Here is a 21,872-nt window from a genome sequence, read left to right on the forward strand (position 1 = left end):
AACTCGTTTTCCGTCCTCCCCGCCACACAAACAACCTCCAAACATCAACTTCGATCTCTTATTCTAGCATATTTATTCTCGACGTTGAAGCTGTGCTACACGTTAGCATTGTCCGCAATGGCTGCCTCCGCTGTCCGATTTGTTGCTCCTCTCCGAAGCGCCCTCAGCGTTCCCCGGTTCCGAGCTTCCTCCGCTCTCCGCTACGCCGCTCAACCAAACGTCAGACGGGCATTCTCTCAGAGCTCATTGCGTACGTACAATTGGAGAGCCAGATGAGTGCTTTACATGGTTATATGCTGCATTGGGCTCGATTACAGCTATACAGAGCTATAGGACATTGACTGACGGTTATTCTGTTGCCAATTTGAACAGTTCAAGCGAAGAAGTACACCAAACAGCACGAATGGATAGATGTGGCTGCTGATGGCAAGACCGGTATATACTGATATCTATTCCTTTCTGTTTTCCCTATCGCAGGGCCCTAAAGGCCTACTCGAGCTCCCATTGGGATCATGCCGAATCGTTCAACCGGTGCCGCAAGAATCAGAGTATGATGGGAAGAATCGCTAGCTAACATTATTCGTCAACTTGCGTGGTAGCTACCATTGGTATCACCGATTATGCTGCCAAGGCTCTAGGAGATGTTGTTTACGTTGAATTACCCGCCGTGAAGGATGAGGTAGCTTCTGGTGACACCATCGGTGCTGTTGAGTCCGTCAAGTCTGCCTCAGATATCATGTCCCCTGCAACCGGAAAGGTGATCGAGGTCAACACGGTGCTAGAGGAGAAGCCCAAGACCGTCAACGACTCGCCCGAGGGAGATGGATGGTTCGCTAAGATTGAAATTACCGATTCTAGTGAACTGAACGAATTGATGGACGCCGAGGCATACAAGGCCTCATTGGAGAACACCGATTAAACTAGTGATGGCTTTGACCTGTTCCTCAGAAGTCCTTCCGTGATTCCCTGTGTTCTTTTATTCGATTAGTTACTGATCCTGTTAATGGATCTTCTTGTACCTTTTACTTTGTGCTTCTAGACGGCTGAATGCTTTAGATCTAACCTTAGCTGGCTTTGTATGCGAATGCTTGCCAGAATCAAGAGAGATGTACTAAAAACGAAAGAGGACTGTTCGGTTGTTTGACGGGTTGATATATGGTTTGCAGTCACCATTCCTATTCGATTTTTTATATTATTAGGCCGTGTATATACTCTTCAACAGATACAAAAGGTCCAGCAGCTTCAGCTCAAATCACTATACCCAGAGCAAATTATAATATCGCAGATTATTTTACACCAGTGGGCAACCTGGACCTTTTCAAAAGTATCAGGTGTAAAATACCAAAAAAGTTTGTTTCTATCTATTGAAGGCTCAGTGTACAGATGACACATTATATATATAGTACAGGGAACGTGGAAACCCAACCAATTTGTCAAATTGGTGGTATTGATTCTCGGCAGATAGGGCATTGCAGTCTCAGCCGCATCCACGTTTCCAGACACTGGGAGTGGAAGATATGGCGGCAAGGTGTTACCATATAGGCACGGCGACTGAATAGGTGCGTTGCACCTGATGCCACACCAGCCCCAGTGCTATTACCGTCTCCTGCAATGACTGGCACATTGATATCCTGCATACATATAGCACAACTAAAATCCCTCCTATCTTGGCGAGTGTCCACCTCCTTAACTTCGTCTCTTGACGTTGGAGAAGGTTCACTCTGCTCAGCACGGAGTGATGAAATTGGTAAGGTATCTCCAGCCTCCAGATCATCAGCAGAACCGGAGGCAGATGTGTCTCGTAAGATCGGATGGTAATCGTAGGCGGGCGGTACCCAACTTTTAGGAACAAAAAAACGTGGCCCAAGTATATCCTGACTCACAAGGCTCCAAATTTGGATCCATATCCAAGATGTGAGTAAAAGAGTTGTGATCCCATCAGCCCGGATAAGTAAGACGTTCTGGGGTATAAAGTAGAAATATAAGAATGGAAAGAGACGGAGGAAACTTTGCCCAGCGACAAACTCCCATCTAAGCGCCTTGCGGCAGTTCCGCATTATGTTTCGGTAAATCTGCGGCGTCCAGAACGAGAGATAAATGAATGACAAAGTGTTTGTGTATATAGTTCGGAGGCGATTGGGCCAGAACAGCGCCCATGACGAGAAAAACAGTAAACTGAAAAGGAGAAAGTAGAAACGTGAGTACATTGCACCCGCATTAGCTGTGTCGTCGCTTTGATCTGAAGGTGTAGAATTCACTGTTCTGGGATTTTCATCCTGGTCCGGAGGGAGGATAACGGGCGTTGCGCCAGTGTCAGTGGGTCGAGGTGTCGTTACAGGTAATGGAAGAGTTTCATGGGTGGGTTGAGTTTCAGCAGTTTGTTGCCGCCGCCGCTGCTGCTGTTCTCTTCGCTCCGGAGCTTGTACCAGCCATATCTCAATTTGGAACTTCATGCCCAGAAAGCTCACACCGAAAAATGTGAGGAATGACGTGGCGGTAAGTAACAAAAACGATGTCTCTGAGTAAAGTTCTAGAAGCATAAAGGACATAAACAACGCATCTCCCATAGACATCATGGCAATAGTGTAAAAGCTTACTCGGCTTCTGGTTGATGGTGTCGAGGATTCTTTCATCTGCTTCATTAATAACAATATCTGTGAGGCGAGTACGCCGGCGATGATTGCTATAAAGCGCCCGGTATATTTGCTGTATTCTTCTTGTTTTAACCCAACCAGGTATAGCTCGTCTGTAGGAGGATATTCCGGCGATGCTTTGGTTTCAAGGACGAAACCACAGTCCGGGGAAAATATAAGACCTGATAACACCAGTGCAGGTGGATTTGGAATAGGTGCCCCCGTAGGGAACCTGAGCTCCTGTTCGATACTTTCTATAACAGAGCCTGGGATAGTTTTACCGCGAGACATAAGAGCATGTTGTTGTAGATACATGACATATTCGCAATTGGGGGAGGGGAAAGAGGCGGGGTGCGTTGCCTGAGAGAGAGATGACCAAGGTAGAAAGGTATTGAGGTGATTGTATTTATCCGAAAGCGCTGCCGTGAGGGAGTTATTAAGCAGCTCACGAGAGAGCTCGAAAGCGTCGTTCGATAGAGCTAAGTGTGGTATTACTGCGAGACCAGCATACTTCTCACTTGCTGTAGTAAGAATGATTCCTCCTGATGCTGGGAAATGCACACCATATAGAGGAATGGTCCAACTCTCTCCAAGGGACTTGTCGCTGCGTAAAAGCATCTCTACCTTAATCTCCTTGGCGCCACTGCCATCTCTGTTACCGCCCCCGAGGGTATGGCCTTGGCCTTCATGTAAATTCAGAATGATATGGCCATTGGGAGCAGTAACATTATGGCCATATTCCCGAGTGAAATACTCATGCTCAGTAATTATGGTGGTGAGGTTGAGCTTTGGACGGCTCAGCTTCTCTGTCTCCCCGGCGTGAACCCATTCACCACGAACCTTGCCCGAGACATTATGATAAACCGGGAGGGAGAGACCGGTAATATTCGTCTTCAAAGTTACTGTATCTGGGATACCTGAAGCTTCGAGTGCTACCTGTAGCTGCTTCCTGGCCTTCTCTTGGACAGACGGGAGTAAGCTCCATGCATAGCCGTCCGTGTCTCTCAGGCCAGCAAGGGGAAGCCATCGACCAGTTAGAGGATCCAAATCACCATAACTCGAGGAGTTCAGCGAAGCAAGAGCACGCTCTTCGTCTGCTAGTCGGCGTTTGTAATCGCGTATTGACACTGAGGACGGTGGGTGAGGATTAGGGGCAGTGAAGAGGAAGAAGAGGAGGATGAAGATAAAGACACCACGACGTCCGTCCATGGAGGATGACGGCCGGGAAGCTCAGCCAGCCTGTCGTTCAAGTCTAAAATCCATGTCCCACTCCCTCCTCAGAGCTTCTGTTGGCCTCTTCGCAATTTGTTTTGGTGATGTTGGCCGTTTGAGGCTGGCGCGGAGAAATAGCCGCGCGGAGATCGCCAAGCGGCAAAAGAGAGATAAGATCAACATCATCCATGAGGCTCGAATACAAGTCATCACTCAATGAATTTGTGATGACTGCAGCATATCCATTCCCCCCACAGTTCGCAAATAGATAATTCTTTTTAGTTAGGAACGGCGGTTCATTTGCTAACTTCCTTGACTAATACCCTCTGGCAACTCGTTCTGTAGTGGCCATCATGGCCTCAGGTCTCCCCATTCCACTCCCTCCCCGGACACCCACTCCGCCGCCAGATAACAACCTGGCTTCTCCTGCTGAAAACATCTCAATGGGATATCAGCAACAAGGTTCTCTTGATCCAGCATCACTTTCACCATTGACAGACACCTTTCCCTCCTCAGGATCTTCAGGTATCTTCTTCTCGCCATTGGCCGCTAGAGGTATTAATGCTTACCAATTTGTACCAATAGATGCATCTTGGAATTCTTATAGGCGGCCGAGTCTGGATGTCCCGAGCCCTTTTAATTTTAAACCCACAACTTTAGCAAAAACGCCGGTTCTGAAATCGGTATACATATCCTTTCTTAGCGGAAATTCGGGGAATTATGCTAACGTTCGTGGCTATGATAGAACGTCGGACAGCGCCGTGGGCACAAATACAAACACAGCAGCGTATCTCACCAGATATTCCTTGAACCACCTCCAAGGGCACCCTTGGCTCTTCCAAATTCGCTGCCAATCCCAACGTTTAAAGAATACCGCAAGAGCATGTCCAGAGACCAAAAGGCTCGGTTCTGGTGGAGTTTATGCCATATGGCAGTGGCAGGATACACATTATGGAGCGCTCATGGTTCCATGGCCATGACTGGCCTCTCTCATTTGATGCTTTTCGACTCTCTCGGGGCAATGCTATGCGTTGTGGTTGATATTCTTGGGAATTTCGAGGTCTGGAAACGATCTAGTATCCGGCATCCATTTGGATTAGAACGGGCAGAAGTTGTTGCTGGGTTTGCCTTATCCGTTTTACTCTTCTTCATGGGAGGTGATCTGATTTCCCATACGGTGCAGCATGTCCTTGGAGGCTCCCACCATGCACACCCTCACGATGAACATGACTGGGTGACTCCTGGCAGCGTGGATATAACAGCACTCCTTTCAATTGGCGCTACCCTAATTTCTGCCATTGGGCTCAAAAACCATGGGCGTATTGGCAAAGCAATGCGCGTAACCTATATACAATCGCTACCCTCCCTACTCAGCAACCCCGCTCATTTTCTCACTCTATCATGTTCCTCGCTTCTTCTGTTACTTCCTTTGCTATCAATGTCCTTCTACACTTTCCTAGATCCCATTATTTCTTTTACTCTTGCGTTCTCTATGTGTGCCCTAGGGATTCGGCTAGTAGTGAATCTAGGCTCGATGCTGCTGATGTCATATGCAGGGCCTGGTGTTTCTGCTGTCATGAAGGACATTGCGGCACACCCATCAGTCACAGACGTCGAGGAAGCTCGCTTCTGGCAGGTACACTATGGCTTGTGTATGGCTAATATCAAGCTTAGAGTGGTCGGGTCAGAGGAAGCGGTCACCCTACTCAGAGAACGGATAGTCAATATGATCAAACACCGGCTTGGAGGCGAATATGGCACAGGAGTGCAGAAATGGGAGGTTTCTTTACAGTTCACTGTTGCTTCGACATGACTTCGTCCTTTTGTTAATGATCTTATTATATACTCCCCAACAGTGGGATATCCGCAGAGTAACACTCAAATCTACGGTCTCCTAGCAACCATGACCATTACACTGGAAACTTCCATTACCATAAACGAATCACCCAGGTTTCTTAAAAAAATCTTAATGAAAAGGAAATAAAAAGGAACCTACCAATTCTTCTTGTGGCTATTTTTCTCCAGGTTACCCCCTTTTTGAACCATTAGATACCAAGTGCCAAAACATGCTGTCGTCTCTCAAGCCTGTGGTTGCTGCCAGTATAAACACTGGTAGCGACATGTCTATAGCGGATGAAGGAAGTATCCATACCGGACAAGAAAACACCACTGAAGATGCAATGTATGTCCCGTCTTACTCTTTTCTCACTACCTATCGACTAAGTGAATTATTATAGCCCGATACCTGAGCCTTTGGTCCCTCAGAAGACTTACTTCTTCCGCTTACCCCAGCATGTTCGCAAAGAAATCTACCGCTATTCCGTTGTTCCAGGAAAGATCTTTGTTCGTCCCTTCGTCTCCTTTCATTATATACACGACCAAAGAAGGCTCTACACACATCAGGCCCCTAATATGGCGTTGTTTTTGGCCTGCAAGAAAGTGTATAAAGAAGTCTCTTTAGTCTTCTACGCCGAGAATACCTTTTCCATCCTACATCCAGACGTCCTTTTGGACATATCAAACGAATACCCACGCGTGAGAGACCATCTGAAGCATATGCACAGCATTGAGGTCGTCTTCCACCACCGCGATTTTCAGTACCTCAGTGGCCCGTTTTGCGATGACCTGCTTGCTGGGAGTATTGCGTTAAAACGGCAGGACAAGCAGAACTGTAAAGAGATAGATAAGCTGGCGAGAAATTTCTTGAAACACCGGGCGCGTATTCTTGGAGCCAGGATATATACCGCTGGAGACAGCAATGTTGGTCGAAATACAGTGCCGATACTCCCCCATGCCCAGGATATCAAGAGTATGCAAGACTATCTATTTGGTCGTACCTTGACGTTTCTTCGTCAGCGACTGCTCATATCCAATCTTGAACTGAAGTTTATGGAATGCAATTGCCCGGAAGGATGCTGCCGTCTGGCAGGAGAAATCTTAAACTGGGGGGCTCGGAAGACATGGACCTTTGATCTTCCACGGAGTATATCTGTGACGGGTGCCACAGAGGAGGAACGGAAGCAAATTTTGGAGACGATTGCCCGCCAGCGACCGAGCCCTGAGGTCGTGGACCTGCTGTTGAAGTATCAATATCGGCGCAAGTCTTTTACGAACCGATCTATTCGGGGAATATTAAAGGCTATTGAACTGACAAAAATGTGACCAATCATTCAAAGCAGGCAAGACGTGACTTTTATGCATCTTTACCTTTGTACCTGTCCCAATAAGGATTTAATCCAATAAATGATGTCTAGATGCGGACTCCTTGGAGTTAATTGTGGCAAACGGTAGGGAGATGAAACAAAATAGGATACTGGTATAAGTACAATTTTAATAGCTTCTCATTCTATTCTCTTCTAAAAGCGAGATTGAGCAACCCTCCATTCCTTCACTCAATATATCCACTTGTCTATACTGGTTTTGGGGCTGCTCGCACAATTATCGTATCCGAATCGGGATTCCATTTCAGGAAGTACTGGCTAGAATCCCTCCCTGTTCAGCTTTATCGAGTCCAACAGGTTCAGCTGCATCTCTCTCGGCCCTTCTTTGCCTCTTTTCGAGGAGTATTTGTTTCCTCTCCGCAAGCATCTTCAATTGTCGGCCCTCCACACCTTCTAGCCAGTATCCAAAGCTTCCACCAACAGTAGCGAAGAGGGGGTAGACCCATAAGGATTCCTTGTTGAAGAATGGGCGCATTTCAATTCCGAGCTGCCATAGTCGGACGGCAACGCCTATAGAGAATATGTTAGATATAATACACGTAAAAACTAGTTTGCCTGGGGTATATAGGTTGGAATGAGAACGAGCGCCATTGGTATACGGATAGAGGTAGAGTGGACTATAAAATGGCAATTGATTTGGTATTCGAGAGGGAAACAGGGAGCACAAACCGAAGCCGCTCCAGAAGAGCACTTTATGGACTGGCATGATGCGATGTATCGGATTGGTTTGCTGGTGAAGAAATAGGCGGCGGCGAAGCCTGTTCACGCAACAATTAGGTCTGAAACTGACGTGAGTGCTTTGCTTTCAACCGGATATTGTCAATAGAGCATTTCAGGGAAGAGCAACGCCGATATATGTTTGATTTCTTCCGTTTTGACCGTCGATGTCGTCGCTGTTGGATGTTGATTTCCTTACGTCGGGACGTTCGCGGCGGGTATGGATTTAAGTTTATCCGCATATCAATTATGGATGCCCAAGGTCCGCCTGGGTACAGATCCAGCGATCAAGCTATTATGCTGTTTTTTCTCCAGGACCGTATGGGCTGAGGTTGTTGGGGGTATTAATAACATCATACTAAGACTCCGGCATGCTAGATGATGATGGCTGAACTAGATGCTGACATGGCTGGCGTGAAGCGCGTTGGCTCAAGCATGGAGAGCCTGCGTCGCAAAAAGTTCAAATTATCGGAGCTGCCAATATCGACAGCCCAGCGGACAGCGATTGACAACCTGCTATATTCTTTTAAGAAGAAAGGAGGTTTCGATGCGGTCCGAAAAGAAGTTTGGGCTAAGTTCAACGACAGTGTACGTTTATTTGATTCACTACGTCGCTCAAGAGGCCCTTGCTAATTGCTTTAATTTATAGGACGCTAAGAACTCATTTACGGCGTCATTAATTGAAATGGCCGAGTCTGAGATTGAGCGTGACCCATCCTTATTGTCTCGTGAGCGAGGAAAGGCTGCAACACTTATCTCTGGAGCCGTTGACCGCAGCGACCTACATTCTGGAATAGAAGAAGCAGTTGACGCGATAATATCTAATCATATTGATGATATATTAGCTTCTCTTCGCAAAATTCGAGCTCAGGACGTTGGTGAAGATGCGGCTAATGCAGAAATAGCCAAGGGGCTTACTACAGATGCGGAGTACGAGAAGCTTGTTCAAGCCAAAAGAGAAGAACGCGAGAAGATTAGACAGAAGGAGCTAGAGGTAGAAAGAAAAGCGCAGGAAGAGAAAAAGAAGGCAGAAGCCGAAGAGAAACAGAGGCAACGCGAGTTACGAAAGAAAAGAGAGGAGGAGGACAGAAAGAGACGAGAAGAACGAGAGGAAAAGCGGCGACTGGAAAGGGAAAAGCAGCGCGAGGAGGATAGGCTACGAGAGGAACGGCGAGAACGGGAACGGGACGAACGTTACGAACGAAGGAGAAGAGAGGAGAAAGAACGATACCGTGAAAGAGATCGAGAAAGGGAGCGTGACTACGACAGAGATAAGAGCAGACGATCAGACCTTGACCGTGGAAGGGATGGTAGCGGTACACCCCGAGATACATCCAGGCTCCATAAGCCTTCTGCCCCTCCCGTGGATGAGAAGGCACTGGAAGATGCGGCCCTTGAGCTATTATTAAAGGAAGGAAAGGAGCTTGCTGCCAAATCGCGACAAAAGCCAGAGTTTGATTTCGAACAGGCAGAAGCTCTAGAAAATGGTCAGGCGCTGCAGCCTGCTACCACCACCCGGAGCGTGCCCTCGAAATCAAAAGCAGATCCGTCCCTTTCTTCTCAGGAGCCTGCCAGACCAAAGACTGAAGACCGTGAAAGTCGACGCAGCCGTAGTCGCAGACGTGACCGCAGTAGGTCCCGAAGCAGAACTAGAACAAGGAGGTCTTCAAGGCATAACGACAGATATCGAGATGCAGACTCTGATAGGAGAGACTCGGAAAGACGTCCCCGCGACTTTGACATATACCGACCAGGAGAGAGAGACAGGCGAGACCGGGACGACCGTTCCGTCCGTGCTAGGTCTCGACGTCGTAGCCGAAGCCGGAGCAGAAGCAGAGGAAAAGACGATAGGGATAAATACCGGCCTCATGATCGAGACAGGGAAAGAGATAGAGAAAGAGAGCGTGATAGAGACAGGGATCGGGACCGGGATCGAGAGAGGGAGCGAGAAAGAGAAAGAGAGCGTGACCGTGACCGTGAACGTGAGAGCAGAGGTGAGTATCGCAGCTATCGCCCTAGTGCCCGTTCAAGGTCTCGCTCTAGAGCACCGTCACATCGGCCGCTACGGAGGTCCAAATCCCCGTCCCGCTCACGATCACGATCAACAGTTCACCGGAGATACCGGGAGAGGGAAAGGTCACGCTCCCCAAGCCGTCGAGCTAGGTCTACGTCAAGAAATGCAGGGGGAGATATTGATCGTTATGTTCCTCCAACTTCAACGCGAAGCCGGTCGCCAAAACGGCGAGCGAGGTCACCAGACAGAGATAGAGACAGAGATCGGGTGCGGGACAGAGACAGAGACAGAGATAGAGACCGTGATCGTGACAGAGATAGGGATTGGGATCGGAGTCGAGATAGGGATAGGGATAGGGAGAGAGACAGGCTTCCAGATATTGACCGATATGTTCCTGGAGCCCCTGGAAAGGAATCCCGGGGAACAAGTGTTGATAGGGATGACAGGAGAAGCAGACATCGAGATGGGAGCCGTTAAGCATTATTATGGCTTGACCAAGATACACCATAATAAATTATACTAATTACTCTGCATTGATATGGAGTTATGAAATGATGTGGGCATGGTTGAATTCTACACAATTGGTAGGGGCGCTGGAAATTTGGTTAGGATAGTTTGAGCACCTTGCAAATCTTATAAGAATAAATTAATTAATCAAACAAACTCCATATATGATGCATGATAAAAAGGAACAGAACATAAGAGTAGTATATATAGAAACAGGTAAGGGGAAACAAAACACTTGCTCCAACCGCTTATCATTCACTTATATTCTTTTTCCATCGCCTTATCAGCCGGTAATAATTGATAAGCTTCCGCTAGGTTTAAGCATTGGAGGAAGAGCTTAATGATGCTTCAACTGCACTTTGGTACCCGTCATGTTCATCGTGGCGTTTGTAGAAGTAAGACTTTTCAGCAGTTGGTCGTAGCTCGGGCGAGAGGCGTTGCAGTATAATGTCTTCCAGCGCCTTGATGGCTTTTGGATTGGATCCCTGTTTATTCCAGATAGAAATTAAGTTGGAATTGAATCTAGCCGATGTTGAGACACCGAGCACATGATCATGCTCTAGATATGACAGTTAGTGGGTTACTATATTCACTGTCTCAGGGTATCTAGGTATCTATGGGAGAAGCCAAAGAGATGTAGATCATACCAGATTGTACAGCAGCCTGGAATTCATTGGCCATACAGAGGATGGCCACTTCATGGAAAAACGCCTGGCTCTTAGACTTGGGAACTCGAAATGTCCAGCATCCCCCTTTCAAATTCTGTGGGTCTTCCCATATGGGCTTCGTTTCCCTTCGGAAGATGTGCACCGTGTCGCGAACTTTGATCTTGTCCCAAGGATAATTGTTGTATATCCGGTAAAAGGTCGCGATGTCAGCAACGTCGTCATGAAGAGGGTATAATCTATTGCCATAATTGGCAGACTCGGAGTGTTTCTCGTGCCATACAGCCCAGCGGTACTGGAAGGGCAAAGGTCTCAGTTTCCCTATGATATTCTGATGAAGTGTTTTGCGGGTTGGGTTAAGAGTTTGACACTCGTCTTCTGTCACCGATTCCAAGACGGTAAACTTGGGAGGTTGAAGTGTCATATTTGCTTTGGAGATGGATAATCTCTCGGCAACAAGACTGATAGACAAAAGGGGAAGAAAACAATGGCTTTATAAGGACTCCCTTTATATAAAGAAAAGAAAAGAACCAGCGCTCAGTACAGAGTATTTGAGCATTCTTCCCAGTTAAGAGCTCCATTGAAGCGGGGCCCGGTCGTCGACGGCGCCTAAAATGCACATGTTTCCCCCAAGGGACATCAATAAAAACCCCTGCCTTGTGCCAGTTAAAGGGCAGGGATATGCAGTGTAGTCAAAGGACTGAAACCCATGTTCGATCTTGAGGCCCTCCAACAAAGCAACACCAGACGAATCACGGCCGTTGACACCCTCCGTTGTCCTCTCTGCACTCTTGACAGGGTTTCTGGTTCCTGGCCACTTGTTGCTTGTTGCGCAGTTCTTGCATGAATAAGTGACATCTGGAGCACATAGGTGCGTTGGCTCATTGGCTCATTGGCTCATAGCTGGTGTATCACCTGTCAACAAGGCTGGAGCTTGAACTAGCGGGTTTCTCAGGGTTTGGTTGGAGCATCCGCAAGGGCGAAACATATTCGAAACTGAACCGACGGCCCCCGCAAACTCTGCGTCGTATATCTCAATGATGATTTGGCGTTGGCGCCCTCGCTGTCGTTGTCGCTTTTCCGGTCGTTTTCTCTTAATTGCTTTTTTGTCGTTGGCGTTTGGTGACGTCACGTGTAGATTATGTAACGGCGCGCTGAATATTTCAAAAGAAACAACTACACGATGAGAAATTGATATCGGATTCACGTATATTGATAGCTACATTTAATATACCCTTTAGCGACCACCCTGTTCTCAGAAGGTCCGAAATATTTTTATCTCTCTTGTCATTCTTTTGGATTTTTTCCATCTTAGGGAGCCGGGTTGATACAAACTTCTCTGTTACTGTTATATGTTGGAAGAATGGCTTAGGCATACTTCAGGGAATCGAAATAGGACAAGAAGTATTTCCTTGCAGATTAAGGATTCTCTTGTTTTGGTACTGTTGCGCTACTGGGCCTCTATTCATACCCTCATCTTGTTGTTTTAATAAAATGGCCGACGTACCGCAGTCACCGTCGAAGAGGCGGATAGGGCCTGATCAAGGCTTATGCTCTTCTTCAAAGCGGTCGAGACTAGAAACTGGCACATGGGCTCTCCGTAATGAGAGCCAATTGAGTGAATCAAATAGCGATCACAGAAATTCAGACGTCAACTCAGCTACCAAAGAGCCCGAACTAGCAACTCGTTCGGAGATAGCTTCTGAGGGCTCTTCGCCCGAGTTATCAGACTCGGATCCAACATCACCATCTGCTTCTTCGGGGGACTCGGATTCTGAGTCCGAATATGAGAGTTCGGATGAAGAGCCATCTGACGATGATGAACAGATGCATAACCAAACGATTCACATACCTTCAAGGCCTTCTGCCAATATTCCAAACAATTCCGCCCTACGTGCTAGGCTTGCAAGTTTTATACCGTCTCTGAAAGCCGCGAATGAAGATCTTGAGCGAGAAATTGCAGCTGGAAAGACGATGACCCTTGAAGTAGACAACGCAGATAAAGGGAAGGGTCAATATATTGAAATGGTAAAGTTTTATATTTCTTTCTCCTTCTAATCGTCCTAGTAGAGATAATGTTTACTAACTCTTATGTTAGAACCTTGGTTTGGGCGTGCTTCAAGAAGGGGAAGATGATCATATTAGTGAAGGCTCAGAAAGTGGTGACTGCGCCGAAAAGAACACAAAACAGGAGAAAAATATTATTGACAAACTTATGGGAAAGAAATCTGTTCCCAGAAAACCGAATATTGAAGAGGTAGACTCTTGATCCGCAGCCAGACCAGAAATGATTCCATTCGTTACATATATACCCAGGATGAAATTCACTCGTTACTTGCCTCGTGTATTATTTATTAGCCTGAATTTTTAATATTTCCCTCCTATGTTTCACCTGCGGTAGACCGATACAGACAAACCTAGAAGTATTTTTTGGGCTTTCGAACGGTGTTTACATTCGTTCTTAGCAATCAAGACATGAATGATAAAGGCCAGTATAGAAAAGTGAGGAAATATATCATTCTAGCTACTACTAAATACATAGCAAACTAGTGTAAAAATATAGTGAGCATTGATGTAGAAGAAAGAAAGAAACCGGACGTAGCAACCAATACCCACCTAACCCCAAGAGAAAAAGAAGAAATGCATACGGGAAGGGTACGAAAAACTCATCAACAATATTAGCCCCTTTGGTATCATAGCATCGCAGCTTGTTTCATCCAATTATTTTTTCTTCATTACAAAAAACATATTTATAAAAATCTTGAAACCGGAAGATCTATAGTCTATTTCTCTCATTGTTTAAGAGATTTGTTTGACGCGGCATTCCCATCCGGAGTTCTTGCTGAGAAGTGGAAGACTGTCGAAGAAGTGAGTTAGCACGGCGACATTTATAGAACGTAAGGGTTAAGAGAAAAAGGTTTAACTACTAACCTTGCACCTAGGCACCATCCAAGCTCGTTTCCATCAATCTTCTTTGCCGTCTTGACTTCTCTATGCAGAGGCATTTCATATCCAGTATGCAAGAGGGCGAGCATGAAATTAAGGTCCAGGCAATACTCAGGACGGCTAGTTAGCTCCTCCATAGCGGTGCTGTTGGTCTGGAAAACACCCCAACTAGCCTCGCCGCCGCAGACGGTCGAGGTTAGCTCATGAAGGTCATGTAGGGTAAATGATTCGGGCATTCCCAATGGAGAAGTGCGGTCGTAGAAATAAGAGAAGATAAAAACGTCCTCTTTGGAAAAAGTCTTGCGGAGAGAGGGTTGATGGATCCCATTGAATGAGCACGGAGATAAGTTGCATTCTGCGTCCTTTTTGAGAATTTTTTCGGCAATATTTCGACATTGGGCGGCTGAGGGGTCCTTGGGGCCAACCATGAGTACCTCGACTTCCTTACCCAGAGCATGGCCATCACTGAGAGCAACAGTGACGTTGCGAGACATTCCAGGGACAATGCATGGGTTCACCACCTTCTGCTTAAGCCAACCCTTGTCGTTGGGGCTTAGCTCGTGCTTGGTTTCAATAAGGTGGCGATGGATAGCCGCCCTAGCAGCCATCAAACCGTAACCAAGATGGGAGTGTTGGTAGAGAATGAAGTCTCTGCCACCGAACTTGAGGGCATACTTGTGATCACCCTCGGGCATCTTTTCAGGAAGGCCATCTGGTCCCTTCCCTTTGTAGGTTGGCTGGAAAACGATCTGGGTAGAACCACCTCCCAGGTCAAAGATTGCAGCCGTTGGGGTTTCTTCTGGAGAACCAATGTTTCCAAGCAGATAGTTTGTCGTGATCCAGGCGTAGACACCTTCATCCTTACCTTCCATGATTTCTACCCCGCCTTGTGCTTCCGAGACAACTGGGAATGGATAGACGGTTTCCAGGCGTGTTCTGACGGCCTTTAGGATATTGTCACTCATCTCCTTACCAAGCATTCGTAGCCCAGCCGTAGCCTTGACGGCAATAGGGGAGCAAGACCTGTATTCTTCCGGAACAGTCTTCATGGCAACCTCCATCAGAGGGTCAAGACTCTTGGCTGCACCTTCAGCATCTTCACGGTACGAACTGAGTCCGGAACCGCCCTCTTTCTTCTCGGTCATCTTGAACTCTTCACTCTCCAGTGCCGGAGTTGGGCCACAATTGTTAAAACGATAGACATGGATTCTCGATCCCGTACTACCAGCATCGATCATTAAGGCATATTGGATGAGGGGTTTGGAGGAGTCGTGAGGTTTCGTGCATTTCATAGACGAGTCTGGTCCAGCAACGGGAAGTTGTGGCGTCCGTGATGAAGGGGTGAGCACAAATATTATGAACAATATAAATGCAAGGATTCCACCTGTCTTCAGGTATCGTGACCTCTGGCTTTGTGTCATTGGGGCGATAGCGGGAGAACCCTTCATGGGTTCTGACGAGCTGCTTTCAATATCAAAGCTGGATCCGGTTGGTTTGGAGGCAGACGAGGCTCTCCGATGTAGACTCAAATCCGAATCTACCGTTGATGAAGTTGCACGGTGAGATCTGCCTCCAGAAGCTGCGGACATACGAAGGCGCTGGAAGGAACAGAGAAACTTTGTCGAGATGGACCGACAGGATACAAAACGAAGGTGAGGTCCAGTCGACTCCGGCACTTTAGCTTTTGCGAAAAACAAATGCAGAGAAGCAGGAAAAAGGAGAGAAGATATTTTTTTATTATTTGCCTCCTGAGCCCCCTAAAAACCATATGAAAAATGAAGTCAAATCCAAAAAATTTCCCGTCTTAACAAGGCTCAAGTGCCAAGACGGCGGATTCTTGGCATTGGAGTTATTTTTATTCCAACTTTTAAACAACAAACAAGAGCAAGTCATTATTATATTTTGCAGACCAGCGTCTTAACCAAAAGGACAAGAGCTATATGGGAACAGACAAGATCCCGTCTCTTAGCCCGAGGATTATCTATTGACGGCCAATGACCTGTTTACGACCTCTTTTCTCAGCCGCGCAGGCGCTGCGTTGCACCTTCATTGCCTCCATTGAATCACCAGCAACCCAAGCTACAAAACAGCTCCACGGGCTCCCTACACGACAATTAAGATATTATCAGTCTACTTCTGTTCTACGGTTCTCACAACGCCCGCATTATCCTCCTCCAGCTGCCGCTACTGCTGCACCTTCCCCTTCTCGATCTTCCCCAGCGAAAGATGAAAGCATACCCAGTGGAATAGTGGTGGTGGTCCAAGAGAATGGACAGTTAGGGGAACCAATGCCTCTCAAATCCGCTCTAACTATGTTTGATCGGTCTCAAAACTACCTGATTCAAGTTCGAGCGGAATCAGAAGGTCAGCCTGCGATATGCAAGATCGTGAATAAGACAGATTACGATAAGAGTGTAAAAGAGAGGAGCCGAGCATCCAAGACAAAACCGACAACCAATCAAATAAAGCAGATAGAGCTAAACTGGGCAATTGACCCTCATGACCTCCAGCACCGCCTAAGTCAACTGGAGACCTTTTTGGGCAAGGGCAAGAGGGTATCCTTGATTTTAACGAAGAAGCGGCGGAAGAGAAGAGCCACTCCAGATGAGGCACAACGACTTTTGGCTGCCATCGAAGATAAGCTATTTGAAATCGGAGTTACAGAGGTGAAGCCTAGGAGAGGCAAGATCATGGAGCATATGGAATATGTTCTGGACAAGAAGAAGACTTAGGCAAGAGCCTTAAGAGATAGCCTACCACCCATTGTGTATTATATTATTTGTTCTATATTTCCCCCAAGGTTGTTCTACACGTCCATGAAGTGCGGACTGATGTACTACTTATATCGACGCCCACACCAGGGTTCTCCGTCCCAAAATAATGCAGCGGTGCCAACCAACCCTAAACATCCCCCATTCTAGCTAACTACTTATATAACCAACCCATCTATATATACTAAAGCTATGCTCTTCATCTTCATTTCATTTTTCTTAATTCCTGATATTAGTCACATGATCTATATTACTAAGCAGGTTCCTGGCAACCACAAACTTTTTTTCTCTTGAGCTTTCAGATTTTTTGCTACGAATTTCTCTGGTTAAAAAAAGCAGAACGGACAAAGGAGTAGAAAAAGCTGTCTTCCATATCACAATTCCTTCTCCAGGAGAGTTGCCACAATGTCTACCTTACAGAGATCCCTTAATGTCCTGTTACGGACCAGCAAGCTCGCCGCTAAGAGGCCATCCGCTGTCAATCCAGTCCAATATGTCCTCTCTCACAACAGAATGTCTGTTCGAGGAATGGCTGCTGCTTTCGAACGTAACAAGCCTCATGTAAACATTGGTAAGTTAACGCGCTACTAACTTCGTCCAATTGGCTATGCTGGACAGAATTCTGATGCTTGGTATAGGTACCATTGGACATGTTGATCACGGAAAGGTTCGAATTGCATTGAACCTCCTGCGGAACTACCGGTCAATTCGTGTGGAAAACTGACCACGTTCACAGACTACCTTGACTGCTGCCATCACAAAACGTCAGTCCGAGAAGGGATTCGCCAACTTCCTTGACTACGGATCCATCGATAAGGCTCCCGAAGAGCGAAAGCGTGGTATCACCATCTCCTCGGCTCACATCGAATACCAGACCGAAAAGAGACACTATGCCCATGTCGACTGTCCCGGGCATGCTGATTACATCAAGAACATGATTACTGGTGCTGCGAGTATGGATGGAGCCGTTGTCGTTGTAGCTGCTTCTGACGGACAAATGTAAATGATTGCGAAACCTACATGCCGTGGAAGAATTTGGATATTCTAACATTTCTCTAGGCCTCAAACCAGAGAGCATCTGCTCCTTGCCCGCCAGGTCGGTGTTCAGAAGCTCGTCGTTTTCGTTAACAAGGTCGACGCTGTTGAGGACCCAGAGATGTTGGAACTTGTCGAGCTAGAGATGCGTGAGCTGCTCAGCCACTATGGTTTCGAGGGTGAGGAGACCCCAATCATTTTTGGCTCTGCTCTCTGCGCCCTTGAATCTCGACGACCAGAATTGGGTGTTGAGAAGATCGATGAGCTATTGAACGCTGTGGACACCTGGATTCCCACCCCTGAGCGTGCCACTGATAAGCCTTTCCTTATGTCCATTGAGGAAGTTTTCTCCATCTCTGGTCGTGGTACTGTCGTCTCCGGTCGTGTCGAGCGTGGTATCCTCAAGAAGGACTCCGATGTCGAAATTGTGGGTGGATCTAATACACCCATCAAGACGAAGGTCACCGACATTGAAACCTTCAAGAAGTCTTGTGACGAATCCCGAGCTGGTGACAACTCCGGTCTACTTCTCCGAGGTGTCAAGCGTGAGGACTTGAGACGTGGAATGGTTGTTGCTGCTCCCGGATCGACCAAGGCTCATACTGACTTCATGGTCTCCCTTTATGTTCTGACCGAGGCTGAGGGTGGCCGTTCCAACGGATTCACCCACAAGTACCGCCCACAGATGTTCATCCGTACTGCCGGTATGTAAACCCTTTTTCTACCATCCACTTTGTTTCATCACTAACTCGTATACTTTACCGCAGACGAAGCCGCATCTTTCAGCTGGCCTGGAGAGGATCAAGACAAGAAGGCCATGCCTGGTGACAATGTCGAGATGATTTGCAAGACCCTCCACCCAATTGCGGCTGAGGCTGGTCAGCGATTCAACATCCGTGAGGGTGGCCGAACTGTTGCCACAGGTTTGATCACCCGTGTCCTCTAAACGACTAAACGCCTCAGACGGAGTTATTGTTGACCCCATGTTATCCATTCTGCCTGAAAGAATTCTTGTCATGTATTTCTATAATCATCCCTTTTGTTAATATCGTCCACATCACATCTGTAAGCGGGGGATCCTGGGAACGAACAAACGGAGTCTGTGTCTATGAAGTTTTGGGGGTTTCTGTTTTTTATTTGGGAGCGGCTAAAATTATCGCTGCTCTCTATTTCCCTGCCCTTTCATGTAACAACAAGATATATACATAGGCTCTCTCGACTCTATTCTTGGACTGTATGCTCAATTCACCAGTTCAATCTTCACCATTCAGCCTATGAGTTTCTACTTGCTTCGGCATATCATAACATTGTATAAATGATAAAAACTCCAGTACGAAGTATTCAAAATTACAATTTCCTGACTGACCTACAGCATCGGCTGGCAGTTTTAGCAGCATTCTTGTCCATTATTACATAGGAAGTTTTACCATGCTAGATCCTTATTGTTTCCAGACCCACAAGCCGATTGAGTAGTAGTTTCTCTGCTCCAGTCGTAAATTCCACCACGCTTTTTGAAGCTCTCCTCATCCCAGAATACTTGGCTCAAAGCAGTGAACACATCAACATCAAGAATGGATGACGATGGTTTTCGGCCGTCCCTATCAAGGAACCGCATATATTCATCCAAAATCAAATAAGACTTAGCCATAAGGTTGTTTGGTTCCGCAACAAATGATGGCTGGTGTTCATGCCTACGACAAAATGCTTGGTACTGTTCATCTGTGATTTGAAATTTCCGCACGTCTCTCAATGTTTGGTCAGAATCATTTTCTCCCCGGACTAGGAGAACCTGAAAGCATTTCCATCTGAAGGGCCGTAACCGTTCGATGGTTGCATTCATATCTTCTAGATGGTTGAGGTTGCATACAACGGTGTTCAGTTTGAACTTGATGCCGTATTCCTGGCACCACTCTGCAATGCGAAACAGCTGCGGCACTTGGTCTCCCTTCCCGCGGCCAATGTCGATGTTAGTTTGCTCGTTGAAGGAGTCATATGAAACGGCGAGAATGTCGATGAAATGCCCATACTGTTTGAGAAAGTCCCGTTTCACCAGGCTGCCATTAGTAACTATGGAGACTGACTCCAGACGTAGCTCTTCCTTGCAAAATTGAACCATAGGCCCAAGGAATTTGGGATACATGAAAGGCTCTCCTCCTGCAAAGTTGATTTTTCGCATCCCGGCATCTTTGAGGCGGGAAAGGCCGCTTTTGGCCTTTTCTGTTGACAGCTTGAATGATGTAGTAGCAGTATGGAAGCAAAACCCACAGGACTTGTTGCATTGTCGGGTGAAATGGTAATTCACCGATACTGGTGGTTTTCTGGCCGGCCCCAATCCCCGGGAAAGTAATACGTAAGTCAGAATGAGAACGACAATCGCAAGATAGATGGTAATGTGTTGAGAATTTTGCATCGGGGGGTCAGGAGAGCTCCTGAATAGAGGCATCTTGGGGAATTTCTCCTGTTTTAAATTGGAGATATTGGCGTAATGGATAAAGAAGGATATGATCTGAATGTCTCTTAAAAACCTCCAAATGGATATTTCACTGGGGTATTCCTGGGTAGAGCAAAGCATATATAGCACTCAGTTCACCTCACAAATATGTTGTAGATGTCTTGATGTTTCTAATAACAGAATGTATGAAATCATCTTGAAAGACACCATAATGAAACTGGTGCGGTTTCCATCAGGCCGCAATGGCCTTTATCAATGAAGCAAACCCGTTCTAGATCCCTGCTAGGCGGCGGCATTAAAGGAAGGAAAGCTGGGTATACTGGTCTAGGCGTTGATGTCACGGAGAGGTAGATCAAAGTATAGGTACTAGAGCAAATGGAATAATAAAGAATGATGCACTTTCATTAAGCGCAATGAATGATAGTAATAGATATTAGAGCCATTGTTGTATTCTGTTAGTCACATATCGGTGTCAACAGCTTTCTTCTAGCAAATATAAAATGTGTATCCAGCAGTAGGAATGCCGTGGCAAGACCTGCTTGGAGAACGGGCTGAGGCATCAAAGAGCCGCGTCATGGTTCTTTGTTTATAGATGAAGAGCTTTTCCACTCCCACCCTGCTTTCACTGCCTGCTCCTCTATCCTGCCTTACCTGACATTGATCTTTCATATTGATTTGGTTAGTCACCTCAAAGACGGATATCTTCGCTTTTACTGGGAAGAGTGTCCCAGTGTGTCAGCTACGAACATAAAAAAAATGCGCGCAACGGCCGTTCTGAGTCTCCGCTCAGTGATCGAGGTCGAGCGAAAATTTTGCTGCGGACCAAAATCGAAAGATATATTTCGTTTTAACAAGGGTTCGCCATCATTCCATCAGGTAGAAAATGTAGGTCAGAGTACCTTTGAAGATCTGTATTTCGACTATCGACGGCAGCTATCAACGAATGGGGTCTGGGTGCGGCGACGAAACGGCATTTGGCAAGCCAAAGTGCGAGCAGACCATTCAAATTCGACCTACATTAATTCCCGATTTGAGGAGCTCTCTGAGCCGAGTGAGATCTTAAGGCTAGTCCGGCGACTCGTGCATGGAGTGAAGTATTTGCCCACGGAAAAGAATGGCAGCGATGTGAGAGAAGCCGGTTTGGAGGTGATGGCACGGTATACGACATATCGCGATACTTGGAAGTTTGACGAGGGATTCGAGGTAGTGCTGGACAGAACCGACTTTGGCCACTGGGTTGGCGAAGTTGAATTACAGCGAGAAATCGAAGTGGCCGAAGAGGAGATGGAGGCTCTCACCCAGCGGCAGGCCATATCTGCAGAGATGGACAGAGATATACAGTCCTTCATGGAGCGTTATCGGTGGGCGTTCCCAGTTGGTAGTCCGGTTGGCAAGTTGACTGCATATTTTGCAAAGGGCCGCAGCCATTGGTGACCAGGATTCCCGTTGTTGCACGAAATTGAGAGCTTTTGCCCAGCTTAGATCGAGCTGACATGGTCTATAATTAGTCCATCCAGTCGCTTGCAAGTCCTGTATATTTCATATTTATGTAGTTGGTTATGGGGGGGAGGGATTGACTTCTTCGTCTTTGAGATCTGCCTGCCCATGCCACGGTGGCTCCCGGCGTGCATGAATCCTTCATGCTAGTTGGGGACGATGTATGCACATCACGGAAGTTTCTCTGGGTGTTGTTGATCTT

At 46.8% G+C, this 21,872-nt stretch overlaps 13 protein-coding genes across 13 annotated transcripts; 8 read left to right on the forward strand and 5 right to left on the reverse strand.

The window, feature by feature from the left end:
* Positions 1-117: 117 nt before the first annotated feature.
* Positions 118-919, forward strand: MCYG_03743 (glycine cleavage system H protein; the record flags this gene model as incomplete). The annotated part of the gene is made up of 3 exons (XM_002848191.1): positions 118-250; positions 373-435; positions 600-919. 3 exons carry the CDS (start codon positions 118-120, stop codon positions 917-919), a joined length of 516 nt encoding a protein of 171 aa, XP_002848237.1.
* A 514-nt stretch (positions 920-1,433) lies between these two features.
* MCYG_03744 (conserved hypothetical protein) lies at positions 1,434-3,900 on the reverse strand (the record flags this gene model as incomplete). Its single annotated transcript, XM_002848192.1, has 1 exon — positions 1,434-3,900. One exon carries the CDS (start codon positions 3,840-3,842, stop codon positions 1,434-1,436), a length of 2,409 nt encoding a protein of 802 aa, XP_002848238.1.
* A 298-nt stretch (positions 3,901-4,198) lies between these two features.
* Positions 4,199-5,658, forward strand: MCYG_03745 (cation efflux family protein; the record flags this gene model as incomplete). Its single annotated transcript, XM_002848193.1, has 2 exons — positions 4,199-4,528; positions 4,591-5,658. The coding sequence occupies 2 exons, from the start codon at positions 4,199-4,201 to the stop codon at positions 5,656-5,658; spliced, it is 1,398 nt and encodes a 465-aa protein (XP_002848239.1).
* Positions 5,659-5,965: 307 nt separating this feature from the next.
* Positions 5,966-7,007, forward strand: MCYG_03746 (conserved hypothetical protein; the record flags this gene model as incomplete). Its single annotated transcript, XM_002848194.1, has 2 exons — positions 5,966-6,027; positions 6,083-7,007. 2 exons carry the CDS (start codon positions 5,966-5,968, stop codon positions 7,005-7,007), a joined length of 987 nt encoding a protein of 328 aa, XP_002848240.1.
* A 303-nt stretch (positions 7,008-7,310) lies between these two features.
* MCYG_03747 (NADH:ubiquinone oxidoreductase kD subunit) lies at positions 7,311-7,772 on the reverse strand (the record flags this gene model as incomplete). Its single annotated transcript, XM_002848195.1, has 2 exons — positions 7,311-7,576; positions 7,736-7,772. 2 exons carry the CDS (start codon positions 7,770-7,772, stop codon positions 7,311-7,313), a joined length of 303 nt encoding a protein of 100 aa, XP_002848241.1.
* Positions 7,773-8,167: 395 nt separating this feature from the next.
* MCYG_03748 (arginine rich protein) lies at positions 8,168-10,320 on the forward strand (the record flags this gene model as incomplete). The annotated part of the gene is made up of 3 exons (XM_002848196.1): positions 8,168-8,371; positions 8,433-9,414; positions 9,491-10,320. The coding sequence occupies 3 exons, from the start codon at positions 8,168-8,170 to the stop codon at positions 10,318-10,320; spliced, it is 2,016 nt and encodes a 671-aa protein (XP_002848242.1).
* A 301-nt stretch (positions 10,321-10,621) lies between these two features.
* On the reverse strand, positions 10,622-11,393 carry MCYG_03749 (translation initiation factor 4E; the record flags this gene model as incomplete). The annotated part of the gene is made up of 2 exons (XM_002848197.1): positions 10,622-10,863; positions 10,952-11,393. The coding sequence occupies 2 exons, from the start codon at positions 11,391-11,393 to the stop codon at positions 10,622-10,624; spliced, it is 684 nt and encodes a 227-aa protein (XP_002848243.1).
* A 1,070-nt stretch (positions 11,394-12,463) lies between these two features.
* MCYG_03750 (conserved hypothetical protein) lies at positions 12,464-13,238 on the forward strand (the record flags this gene model as incomplete). The annotated part of the gene is made up of 2 exons (XM_002848198.1): positions 12,464-12,997; positions 13,068-13,238. 2 exons carry the CDS (start codon positions 12,464-12,466, stop codon positions 13,236-13,238), a joined length of 705 nt encoding a protein of 234 aa, XP_002848244.1.
* A 530-nt stretch (positions 13,239-13,768) lies between these two features.
* On the reverse strand, positions 13,769-15,504 carry MCYG_03751 (guanosine-diphosphatase; the record flags this gene model as incomplete). The annotated part of the gene is made up of 2 exons (XM_002848199.1): positions 13,769-13,826; positions 13,901-15,504. 2 exons carry the CDS (start codon positions 15,502-15,504, stop codon positions 13,769-13,771), a joined length of 1,662 nt encoding a protein of 553 aa, XP_002848245.1.
* A 405-nt stretch (positions 15,505-15,909) lies between these two features.
* On the forward strand, positions 15,910-16,647 carry MCYG_03752 (conserved hypothetical protein; the record flags this gene model as incomplete). Its single annotated transcript, XM_002848200.1, has 1 exon — positions 15,910-16,647. One exon carries the CDS (start codon positions 15,910-15,912, stop codon positions 16,645-16,647), a length of 738 nt encoding a protein of 245 aa, XP_002848246.1.
* Positions 16,648-17,036: 389 nt separating this feature from the next.
* Positions 17,037-18,667, forward strand: MCYG_03753 (elongation factor Tu; the record flags this gene model as incomplete). The annotated part of the gene is made up of 5 exons (XM_002848201.1): positions 17,037-17,257; positions 17,325-17,353; positions 17,423-17,685; positions 17,746-18,425; positions 18,489-18,667. The coding sequence occupies 5 exons, from the start codon at positions 17,092-17,094 to the stop codon at positions 18,665-18,667; spliced, it is 1,317 nt and encodes a 438-aa protein (XP_002848247.1).
* A 477-nt stretch (positions 18,668-19,144) lies between these two features.
* Positions 19,145-20,164, reverse strand: MCYG_03754 (IFN-inducible and antiviral protein; the record flags this gene model as incomplete). The annotated part of the gene is made up of 1 exon (XM_002848202.1): positions 19,145-20,164. One exon carries the CDS (start codon positions 20,162-20,164, stop codon positions 19,145-19,147), a length of 1,020 nt encoding a protein of 339 aa, XP_002848248.1.
* A 765-nt stretch (positions 20,165-20,929) lies between these two features.
* MCYG_03755 (conserved hypothetical protein) lies at positions 20,930-21,607 on the forward strand (the record flags this gene model as incomplete). Its single annotated transcript, XM_002848203.1, has 1 exon — positions 20,930-21,607. One exon carries the CDS (start codon positions 20,930-20,932, stop codon positions 21,605-21,607), a length of 678 nt encoding a protein of 225 aa, XP_002848249.1.
* Between the last annotated feature and the right edge of the window lie 265 nt (positions 21,608-21,872).

Source organism: Microsporum canis, genomic scaffold, assembly GCF_000151145.1.
Source record: "Microsporum canis CBS 113480 supercont1.3 genomic scaffold, whole genome shotgun sequence".
Classification (NCBI taxonomy): domain Eukaryota; kingdom Fungi; phylum Ascomycota; class Eurotiomycetes; order Onygenales; family Arthrodermataceae; genus Microsporum; species Microsporum canis.